Here is an 11,788-nt window from a genome sequence, read left to right as displayed (position 1 = left end):
CCACCTAATTCCCTCTGCTCCTTTCACGTTTCAGCTTAAATGTCACCAAGGCCTCTCCTGACGCATCTTTATATTAGAACAACCTAACTATACGTTCTTTATCCCCTTTACTCTGCTGTTTCTCCACAGCACTTATTACTACTTAATATAAGGACATAGTGTTTATTGTTACAGTTTGTCTCTTCGAATTGGAATTCCAAGGCAGGGAATTTGATTATATTGTTTATCACAGTACTCAATAAATAGTTGTTGTACAAGCAAATGAATTAATGTAGGAGAAAGGAATTGTGTCACTTAGGATTTATTATAACACTAACAACAATAACAGAAAATATACACTGATATGACTTATAAGACATTACGTTCTTTTTATCTTTGGATTTATTTTTTTAATATAAGGAATGAAGACTTTGAAATTCAGTTAGGAGGTCCAAAAGGTGGGAAAGGGAAAGGCTTAGGAAGTTCTAAAACATGATATCTGAGTAGTATGATTATTGATTATCTTAATGAAGAAGAAAACAGAAAAACTGTTAAAGAACTCAATGTGGCTAAGGAGAAAGATTGCTCAGAAAAAAAGTGTACACACACACACACACAGCAGATGCAGGGAGCAACACACAGAGACGAGTGGAAATGTGCAGCTGGAGCCTCTAAAAGTGCCCCAAACAAGCCAAACACACACACCACCTAGACCAAGGAAAGACATAAGACCAACTAATGCGTATTTCCAAGAGGCATTCCAAGGAGAAAGAAAAAGGAAGTGTTAAGCCTACAAATTAATCAGACTGGTAGAGGACGAAAAAGCAAAACAATTCTCCGTATCAGGAAACTAACATTCAAACAGGAAAGGTCAACAAATACAACCCCCATGGCTTTTTTAATGTTGATAAGAAGTAAGTCCAGAATTCTCATTTTATTTCTCATCCTTGAGAGAAAACATTTTCCACAAGGCAGGTCAAGATTTTATATGTTTATTTGTGGTTAGAAGGAAATGAAAACTAGTAAGAAAGAACATAGTTAAGAGAGAGCTGAACATGAAATGGGTTTATTATTGTCATTTGAAAAGGAACTAATAAGTAAATATTATAAAACTTTCTCAGTTTTAATTTCTGATATGGTAAGTGTTAATACAATCCACATAAGCAAGAATTCTTTGGAGTCCTCAGTAAGTTTTTAGAGTTTCAGGGGGTCATGAGACTGAAAGTTGACAACCACTGTCCTTAAATAAAGACTACTTTACACCCACCCTAACAAACATTAAAAACAAACAAGATTCCAAAGGATCAAGTTGACCCAGTAGTAACTCAACTGCCTGCCAAAACAAACCTCAATGCTCTTTGAACTTTAGGACAAGGAATATTATCAGCGATAAAGACGGAGATTTCATAATGATGAAAGAATTATGTCATTAAAAATACATAATAATCCTTAGCATATTTGCATATAATTATACAGCTTCAAAATACATGAAGCAAACCTGACAGAACTAAAAAGAGAAACAAAAAACTATAATTATATTTGGAGATTTCAACAATCATCTCTCACTCGTTGATAGGACAAAGACCAAAAAAAAAAAAAAAAAAAAAACAGCAAGTATACAGAAGACTTGAAAAAAACTGTCAACCAATTTGACCTATCATTTATAGAATAATATTCTCCAAAATAGCAGAATGTACATTATTTTCAAATATACAAGGATCATTTACCAAGATAAACCATAATTTTGGACCATAAAACATTTAGGATTGAAAATACAGAGCAAATTCTCTAACCACAATAAATTTAAAAAATCAATAGCTAAAAGATAACTGAAAACTCCCCAAATGTTTGAAAATTAACACATTTCTAGAAAAGTCATAGATCAAAATTAAATTACAAGGGAAATCTAACACTATTTTGAACTACGCGTTCATGAAAACACATCAAAAAACTTGTGAAATGCAGCTAAAACAGTGCTTGGAGACAGAAAAGGTCTAAAATAACTAATATAAACTTCTACCTTAAAAGAGCTAGAAGAAAAGCAAATTAAACTCAAAGTAGAAGGAAAGAAATAAAGATAACTGCAGAAATCAATGAGATAGAAAATAAGCAAATAGAGAAAATTAGTAAAACCAAAAGTTGCTCCTTTAAATGATCAATAAAAATTACAAACCCCTAGCTAAAGCAATGAACAAAAGAGAAGATATAAATTAACAATACTAAGAACAAAAGAGGACATGTGACTATGGCTTTTGTAGCCATTAAAAGGGTATCAAGGGAATACTGTCAATAACTTTATACCAATAAATTCAACATTTAGATGGAATGGACAAATTCCTTGAAAGGCACAAATTACCAAAACTGAAACAAGAAGAAATAGAAAATATGAATATTAAAGAAATTAAATTCAAATTTCAAAATTTTCCCACAAACAGAACTCTAGCCCCAGATAACTTCACTGATGAATCATATCAAACATTTAAGGATAAGATTATTCCAAACTCATACAGATACTGGGCCAGTCAAAAAAGGAATTCTGTTATGCGAAGTAGCAAATTCCCAGTACTGGAAATACAGTTTCTGGCATTCTTCCACTGGGAAGAAAGCTAAATCTTCACTTCCAAATGCACACTGTAGATTCTTTTCACTAGATATGCCACACAGGTAATGGCCCAAAGTCTCATTATCATCCTTCTCTTTTCAAACTGGAGTTGAAAATGTGTCAGCTCTGGGTCAGATTAATATCATGTCCATCTTTCCAAACTTATACCCATCCATCAGGGTCATTCCAGAAGCTAGAGGGCATTTTCCAAAGATTCAACACCTACAACTCAATTGCATTCTGGGTATATAATTCATATTTTATCCCCATTGTATAACCGGAGCTTCATAATTTTCTTTAATCATGTTATAGTCTCTAAGGTTGGAGTTACTGTTACACTTGTCATAAGGTAACCCTAAAAATGAGATTTTAAAAAATATACCTAGTTGACTTAAGAAATGATCCCAGAGAGACTGCCAAAAGTACACATCTACACATTAAATTTTCTTTATAATGAACTTTATGGACTATTTGTTTATTTGACATTAAATTGGAAGTTTGAGCAAAAACACTGTAAGAAGTTGTTTTCCCAGTCTTAAAGCTGATTCTAACTGGTCTAATGTGGTATTTCTCATAATCTACATTTAGGCCATTGAACAGTGAAAAACAAGTTGAATCCTTAAAACAGCAGAAATTCTCTGGTTAGAGACTATGGAGCCTCATTTACGTGTCCATTTCTCTCAACAAATTCACATGACCCCCAAGATACTTCCTCAAAATCTCTAGGGTTGTCTGGAACACTATTTATAAACTAACTACTTGCCTGCCTTATCTGTAGTGTTAACCCTACAAAGTCATGTAAATCAGCACTAGAGGAAAATTTAACTTACCAATCGGGCTATAGACACCCTGAATGTTGGACATGCCATATGGAATCGGGGAATGGCAACATTAAAGATCTTGTCTTTAAAGTAAAGAAAATGGAAGGTATAATATCCTTCCATGTATCCTGATGTTGTAGAGAATGTGGTACAGCTTGTGTATTCATATACCCGACCTGGGCTGATGATTGGAAATTCACCTGCAGGGAAAATAGTAACAATAAACCAAAGTATAAAATTCATTTCTTTATTACAAAAAATAAAGTATGGTCTCCATGGTATTATGTAAACTATGTAATAGTAAATGCACAGTTAGAAAAAAAAATTCCAAAAGAAAATATAACAAAATGTTAACAGTGATAGGACAATGAGTAGGTATTTTATTCCTCTTGACTTTTTTTTTTTTTGAGACAGAGTCTTGCTCTGTTGCCCAGGCTGGAGTGCAGTGGCGTGATCTCAGCTCACTGCAAACTCCACCTCCCGGGCTCAAGCTATTCTTCCACCTCAGCCTCCTGAGTAGCTGGGATTACAAGCGCCTGCCACGATGCCCGGCTCATTTTTGTATTTTTAGTAGAGGCAGGGTTTTGCCACGTTGGCCAGGCTGGTCTCAAACTCCTGACCTCAGGTGATCCACCCACCTTGGCCTCCCAAAGTTCTGGGATATCAGGCGTGAGCCACTGCGCCTAGCCCTCTCAACATTTTTTAAATGTATTCCTCAAATTCCCTACAATGTAGAAAGTGGGAAGTATCTAGTAAAAAAAAACAAAAACAAAAAACAGAACAGGCATGTTTCTTTTTCAAAAAGCTTTGAGGCATTGAAGACACAATCTTTAAGACATGAGTAATAAAAAGCATCACAGATGCCAGTTCACACAGAGATAAGGTAATCTAAATATTTTTAAAGTAGCAAGAAACAACAACATAAAATTGTGAAGATGCATCCTAAGCATTCAGACCAGACAAAATGGCACTCACAAGGGAGAGTCCTTACACCACTGGACCAAATGGCAGAAAAAGAACTGTGGCTTTAATAAAGCCTCTCTCTTAGTACTAGATCCAGAAAAAATTCCTGGACTCAAGCCCAGGAAAAAAATTTGTTAAGTAAACATGTAGATGTATTCATGGCAATGAATTTAGAAAACCTTAAACTGAATTCTGCATATGCTTAGGACTGATAACAGAAGTACATAGCATAAATATGTTATTTTCCTGGAGCATATATTCAAACCTGAAGAATCTGAGGGCTCAGAGACTTCAGATAATCATAATCTTTAAGAAAGCCAAATGACAATGGTAACCAGAACTAAAGTGACTGAAATCCACAAACAATAAAAATTCATGCCATTAATTTTAACATTTTCCCCCAAACTTCAAAAAACATGACCAATACAAAATTTATTTCCCCCTTTCTGCCCTATGTGTTCTAACCCACAAAATATAATGAATAATGAACCAGTTAAAAAAAAAATAAAAGAAGGAAAAGAAAGAACCCCAGGTGATCCACAGAAAGGGAAATCAATCCCTGAATAACTGAGTTTGCTATTATTTTAGAAAAGTTAATGCTTAAGGGATTAAATTAATAGGATAATGACCTTTATACGTTATATTTATGATGCAAAGTCTAAAATTTCTTCTAAGGAATTAATGTATAAACCTAAATCTTGGGTTCCATACCAACTACTCCAGGTCCTTGAACTTCTTCCACGTCACCCTTAGCATTTGTTATTCTCCAATAGCGACTGTCCAACTGACAGGCCTTCTCAGGAAGTGCATCTTTTGACATTTCAATCCTAGAGAAGGGAATGGGGTGGTAGAGACAAAAATCTGGCTTCTTTGTTTCTTTGGTTTAAGAGATACAGTATTCAGGCTAATACTGTGAAGAAAAATTTCCAAAAAATTAAGAAACCCAACCCAAAGTCCATGTTAGCCATCTATTTTTCTAAGTTCTCAAAGACACTGGCTTCATTAACTTGATCCCCCTACAAAAATGCTTTCACTCAACTTATGCATTTGACTGTCAGTGTGGATCAACAACAGAAAGGGCAACGTAAAATGTGCAACATAATGGTGACAACAATCTTTGGCTGTTCAAATAAAGATCAATTTGGCAAATGCTTTCTAGAATATAGTGCCATGAAAAACTTCTGGAGAACTGAAAGTCTCTCTTTAACTGCATAAGATTATACAACCCATTTCCCTTTTTTCCATTAGTTTCTAGACAGTTTAAGGCAAGACATCACCAGTTACTGGGATTACACTTTTTTTTTTTTGAGACGGGGTCTCACTCTGCCACCCAGGCTGGAGTGCACTGGCGTAATCTTAGGCTCACTGCAGCCTTGACCTCGTAGGCTGAAGCCATCCTTCCACCTCAGCTCCTCTAGTAGCTGGGGACTACAGGCATGTGCCACCACACCTGGCTAATTTTTTTTGAAATTTTTGTAGAGACAAGGTCTCACTATGTTGTCCAGGCTGGTCTTGAACTCCCAAGCTCAAGCAATCCTCCCACCTTGGCCTCCCAAAGTGCTGCGATTATAGGCGTGGGCCACCACGTCCAGCCTGGGATTACACTTTGACTCTGTTTCCCAATGCTATCACATTCTCCTTTCCCTAGGAATCTGGTGTCTCTTATTTTCACTTTGAGTACCCTCTAAGTATGTGTTGGTATTTTTATTTTGAGCACATCTCAATCCTAGGCAGGATCTAAATCAAACAAGTAAACAACAAATATCTACACATGTGTACTTGGATATAGCAAAGGTTGCATACAGTATCTAAATCCTAGGATGCTTCCTGGTAGTTATATTTTACTAAAATACTTCCAGTATGCATATATGCATGTATGTGTATTTTAAAATATACTTATATATAACATAAAATATATAAAAATATATTTTAAAACACAGTATCCTTAATCCCTTAGGGCAATGAGTTATCTTTGTGTCATAGCACAGAATACTTCTAACGTAAATTTAAAATATTTGCTTCTTATGTAATAAAATTCAATGTCTAACACTATGTCTGACATCCATGAAGCACTCAATACACATTTATTCGATTTTTTAATTGAATATACATAGGCCAGATGAAATTTAAAATGCATGACTTTATTATGGCAATTTGACAGCTTCTAGAATGCATTACAACTTAGAGCTTTAATGACGACTACAACTTAGTGGTCCATTTCCACAGTACCTGGCACAATACTTAATACCTAGTATATTTTCAAGAAATAACCTAACTTAGAGGTTAATATGAAGTCAAAGTCCTCCATGAACACTATCTTGTAGAAAATGTATCCACCTTCCTCCAAACTTCAGCAAGTTCTTTCAAAATGTGTCTTACATATCATGTCAAATGGGACAACGGCAACATGTCCATTGGATATATCCTACCATTAACTGAAAGGCGACCCCATTTAAAATTCTCACCTGATTCGGTATGTGAAGAAATAGTGGGGTGGATGTACAGAGCTAAGTTCTGGCAGAAACGATGTAGAAACTGACACAGTAATATCCCCAGTTGTTGCTACACACTCTGGATCGTGAACATATCTAGGTAATTTAAAAATTAAACATTTTAAAATCAACTACAGGATTTAAAAGATACAATGCAAAATGGGTTATACTTTAGGACGAAAAATTTAAATCATATTTCAGACCCAGAAAAGTTCAATAATATTTGGGTATAGTCCTATTAAACTTAGAAGGAAACTAGAAACAAACTACAAAACCTTGGAGACTCTGGATCAGTAATGACAGCAATCAAGGTTCAGTGATCAGTGGTTCAAATAATGGATTGGTAATTAGCTTGGAAACAAAAATGAGCTTATTCAGTTTCCAGGGCTAAGGAAACTTCTGGGACATCTGAAAACCCAGCTACATGATGTCCAATGCTAAATGATGGCTCTGACAATAAAAATGTGCAAGTATGCTGTTCTCAGAAGCCTCTAATGTATAATCAATCTATCATTTCTGCCAACCAGGCTATTATGAACCAGTATTACCTCCAATACTCCCTACAATACCTGAATGTTCCATTTAGAGATAATAAATATTTGCCAGGAATTAACAGTTACTGACTTGCTATTCATAATAAATCTATCAGTTGCCAAATAACTTTTTGGTTTTTTTCAAAAATAAATTATACAGATACTATTAATCCATAGTTTCTAAATCAAAATCAGCTTTTTCTTGATTCTTCCAGATAGGAAAAATACCAGTTGTCTAAGCATTTAGATGTTTGGCTTTAAAGTGAGAATAAAATAGTGAGACTGAAGATAATCTTCTATTATCAACCTCAACAGAGAGGTTCTATTATCAACCTTCTTGGGAAACTTCATTTCATGATCTGTGACTTATCATTTTTCTCTGATTTACAATCATTTCAATCCAAAAAGACCCAAATAAAATACCTGAAAATTTGGTCTCTGATGATGGGGAAGCCACCTGATACAACATTTTTGACATAAGAGGTAAACCAGTCAGTAAAAGTAGCACCTATAAACCAGGAAAGGGAGAAAAAAAGAAAAGAACAAATAGTTTTGTAAAATCTATACAGGAAACAATTGTAATTCCTCTATACTTTAGAATGTGATACCAAAACTAGAAACATTTATAGATATAATTGTACTAATCATTTATAAGATCAATTTCTATTCTCAATTCTATCCACCTTATTTCCTTGGGATTCTCCCCCTCTTCATCCCCCCAACTGTTAGAGAATCCTCCAACGACCTTCGAACTATTTTTTTACACTTATAATTAATCAAATTTTAAACTTTAATTCATTCTGGTACAAGAATGAAAGGCCTTCTGTCTGTAATTTATTAAACATATAGAACAAAGAAAATACAGCTTATGTCTAGGAAGAAACTACAAGAAAAATATCAGCACCTATTCTCAGATGTCCCTGGTCCAGGTACATCCTGACTCAAGCACAAAATTTTGGCAGAAGCCAGGCTCAGTCTGGACATCTACCAGGGACAAGGCATTGTGGAGTTCTGTGCATCAGGCCAATCCCAAAGTGGTCTAGTTGCACACTACTATAGATTTAATTGCACAGCGGTCCTTCATGTTCTTAGTGACCAGCTCAAAGCAGAAAAGGATTACTGGAACAGTCTCGTCCAGACCATATATCTGTGATCTAAGGATTAGATTATAACAAGTATTTACATGAATTAATAATGTTTGCCCCTTCTAGGTAATATTTAACAACTCTGTCAGACCCCCCATTATTTACTGTTAATACATCTCAGTGCCTAGAATATATTAGTCCTTTAATTAATGTTGTTCAACAATGAATTTCTTTGTAATCTGGTTTCAATTAACCCAGTTTCTACACTCTGTCACACTGAATGTCAGATGCTAAATTTATAGTGTTTACTAATTATTCTATTTAGGGAATGACAGAAGATACAATTTGGCTTATATCTAAGGGTACAAGGCTTTAAATTTTTAAAAGGCATCAACTGAGAGAAGGGAAACTATAATAGTTGGCTCTTTCCTCAATATCTATTAATGACCCATTCTGACCCATTATTTATTAAACACTATTGTATTCAAGGTTCGCTGATCATGTACCTACGTTAAGATATTAAGAAGCTATATAAATAATGTCATTAAAATTCATAGAGGGTATAATTTTACGTTTTTAGCACTAGTACTTTCTCTGAAAGTTTTTAAAAATCATATATATGTATATTTTGTGGAAAAAAGTTATGTAAGTAAAAACGAATTTGTGGTTTGCATAAAAAAATTGGCATGGTGTATTTTGATCTACCTTATTTTATTACAATATGTACCAGAGTGTATTCTTTAAGATGAGGACAGACTAGGCCGCATTCACTACTAAACTTATCTGACAGATTCCAGTTTTCCTAAATATCTATTAACAGTACACTGAACACCAGGATATGCCATTTTGTGTGTTACCAGTCTAAGTAAACTTAGTTGAATCAAGATAATTTAAATGTTCTAAGGTAATTTACCTTTTAAAGTAAGCCCATGTGTTGGAGTCTCTCTGATGGTTCTGGAGCTTTATCAAGGCAGCTGAAAGGAAGCTCCCTGCATTAACTTCCCACCTCGTCTCTTCTCAGTGTCTCTCAATCTTTTGCTTTGCTCTCCCATTTTAAGAGAAATCCCAGGTACTGGCATAGTATTATTACACCTTAGTACTCTGCTAGCGTGGTGAGGTTCTACATACTATGTCAGTCGAGCACCAAACTAAGAGTAAGGAACTCACAGAGGCTGGGCTGCAGCTTACCTTAGCACTCGGCTGCCTTCCGTTTATAAACTGAGTAGCACTGCTGGACCACAGCCACTATGGTAATCTCTGAAAGTGTGTGCTATGCAAAAATACCAACAAGGGCAACGAGCACAGGAAAAACCTCCAGAGGGTGCTTAACTTAGAAACCAGAGACCACATGAGTCAGAGTGAGCTGAAAGCTAGGACCTACATTTAAAAGCTTTTTATAACTTACTAGGTAAGGGTGAGATCTTGATATTGTGAAGTACACCATGAATGTGGAATGTGCCATAGTATGGAACAAATAGAGACTTATACATTGTTCAAAGTTCCAATGAGAAGACAGAATTGAATACAAATGCCTCAGTCTACAAGGACCCTTTACTATTTATATATGGAGATGTTTAATATATGTCAGTCAGTAATCTTAAAAAGCAGAATGGACCGTCTGGAGGAAGCTTCTCTAGATGATCAAAATCCAAACAAGACAAGACGGGATAAATAGCAAAGGGGTGAGCTGTAGTTACTTACAAATTGAAGGGTTCTCAAAACCTAAAAGAAATACTCTTTTAAGGCCAAGAAAAACTAGTTGTACCAAGGAGTTTATGAGGCATAGAGTTTATATTAGTCCCTAAAGACTATTGCTTTGGAGGTCTCTAACGTGACTTAGTATCTTAATACTACTGCATTAGCACCAAAAGAGAAAAAGTTTAAAGTTGCTTTATATATCTGTATCTCCAATTATACATGAATATAATAAATAATACATGTGCGTGTTAAGAAAAGTACATACACATTCACAGCAATTCTACGTATTTCATTGCCTTATAGAAGAGTCCTCAGAGCATGAGATTGTATATGGATTGGCTTTTTTCACAATTAAAAATATTCAATACAAAAACGGTTCTAATGAAAACCTAGATGCGGTACTTTATAAACCAGCAAACCTTAAAGAAATCCAAGTATGAAATTGCCAGCTGCTAAAGTAGCTGAAAAAGTTTTTACCATTTTAATTTTTTTATTATATCCAGGAAGAAGAAGAAGGGGGAAAAAAGACTTTTTTCTTTCCTACCTATAATAAACATGTCAATAGCAGCTGGATTTCGAGCCATTTGGTCCTAGGTGAGAAAAAGAATACAATCGATAAAAACATATTTTACTTAATTTTTCATTGTTCATTATCTGTATCTTTCCCTGGAGACGAGGCAAAACAGATAAAAATAAAGTTGAGATAAGAAGACATATGGCTTATTATCCTAGAAGAAAGGGTTCTGAATCAGTCAAGAGATCTGAACAGTTCTAGGTTACTCACTTCTTTCAGTAAATGGAGAGACCAAGCTACCATCCTACAACCTTACAGAGACATCAAGGAAAAAATGAGAAAAAGTATGAAAATGCTTTAAAAAGTTAAAAGCTATAAAAGCTCTTTAAATACGTCAAATGTTATACAGAGTCACATGTCTCAACTATGAAAAGCATTTTCTTTTTTTTTTTGAGAGGGAGCCTTGCTCTGTTGCCCAGGCTGCAGTGCAGTGGCTCGATCTCAGCTCACTATGACCTCCGCCTCCTGGATTCAAGCAATTCTCCTGCCTCAGCCTCCCCAAGTAGCTGGGACTAAGGTGTGCACCACCACACCTGGCTAATTTTTGTGTGTTTTTTTTTCAGTAGAGGTGGGGTTTCGCCATGATGGCCAGGCTGGTCTCAAACTCTTGATCTCAGTTGATCCACCCGCCTCAGCCTCCCAAAGTGCTGAGATCACAGGCGCGAGCCACCACACCCAGCCAAAATTTAGAATTTTCTATTTTAAATTCCTTTTTTAAGTAAAAAGTTCATATCTAGGCAAAAATGAAGGCAGAGGTTGTGTAACTGAGAAATTACTGATAACTGAAAATTATTTTTTCATTTTTATTAAATGAAACAATACTGTATTTCTGTGATTACATTAAAACAATAAAAGTCTCCTAAAAAAGAACTACATTTTTCGATACGTCAAATACCCACTGAACAAAGTTTTAAAAGTTTCTACTGCACTCAAAGCATGAATCGGCTGGGCGTGGTGGCTCACGCCTGTAATCCTAGCACTTTGGGAGGCCGGGGCGGGCGGATCATGAGGGCAGGAGATCGAGACCATCCTGGCTAACAC

At 35.3% G+C, this 11,788-nt stretch overlaps 1 protein-coding gene across 4 annotated transcripts in view; it reads right to left on the bottom strand.

Annotated features, from left to right (window-relative positions):
* FBXO3 (F-box protein 3) overlaps positions 1 to 11,788 on the bottom strand; it is a 33,788-nt gene that overhangs the window by 2,769 nt on the left and 19,231 nt on the right. For 2 of the 4 annotated variants that reach the window (XM_055281982.2, XM_055281981.2), the window contains exons 6-10: positions 10,718 to 10,763; positions 7,814 to 7,898; positions 6,831 to 6,953; positions 5,077 to 5,192; positions 3,412 to 3,602 (exon numbers count right to left, since the gene is read on the bottom strand). In XM_055281982.2, coding sequence (XP_055137957.1) covers positions 3,412 to 3,602; positions 5,077 to 5,192; positions 6,831 to 6,953; positions 7,814 to 7,898; positions 10,718 to 10,763 — 561 coding nt within the window. Of the gene's footprint in view, positions 1 to 285; positions 2,937 to 3,411; positions 3,603 to 5,076; positions 5,193 to 6,830; positions 6,954 to 7,813; positions 7,899 to 10,717; positions 10,764 to 11,788 lie in introns of those variants that run through there. The other 2 variants (XM_063641025.1, XM_055281984.2) reach the window with 2 other exon arrangements.

This window comes from Symphalangus syndactylus, chromosome 6 (genome assembly GCF_028878055.3).
Source record: "Symphalangus syndactylus isolate Jambi chromosome 6, NHGRI_mSymSyn1-v2.1_pri, whole genome shotgun sequence".
NCBI lineage: Eukaryota > Metazoa > Chordata > Mammalia > Primates > Hylobatidae > Symphalangus > Symphalangus syndactylus.
The sequence above is the reverse complement of the archived record's forward strand: the minus strand, read 5'-3'. Positions and strand labels throughout refer to the sequence as shown.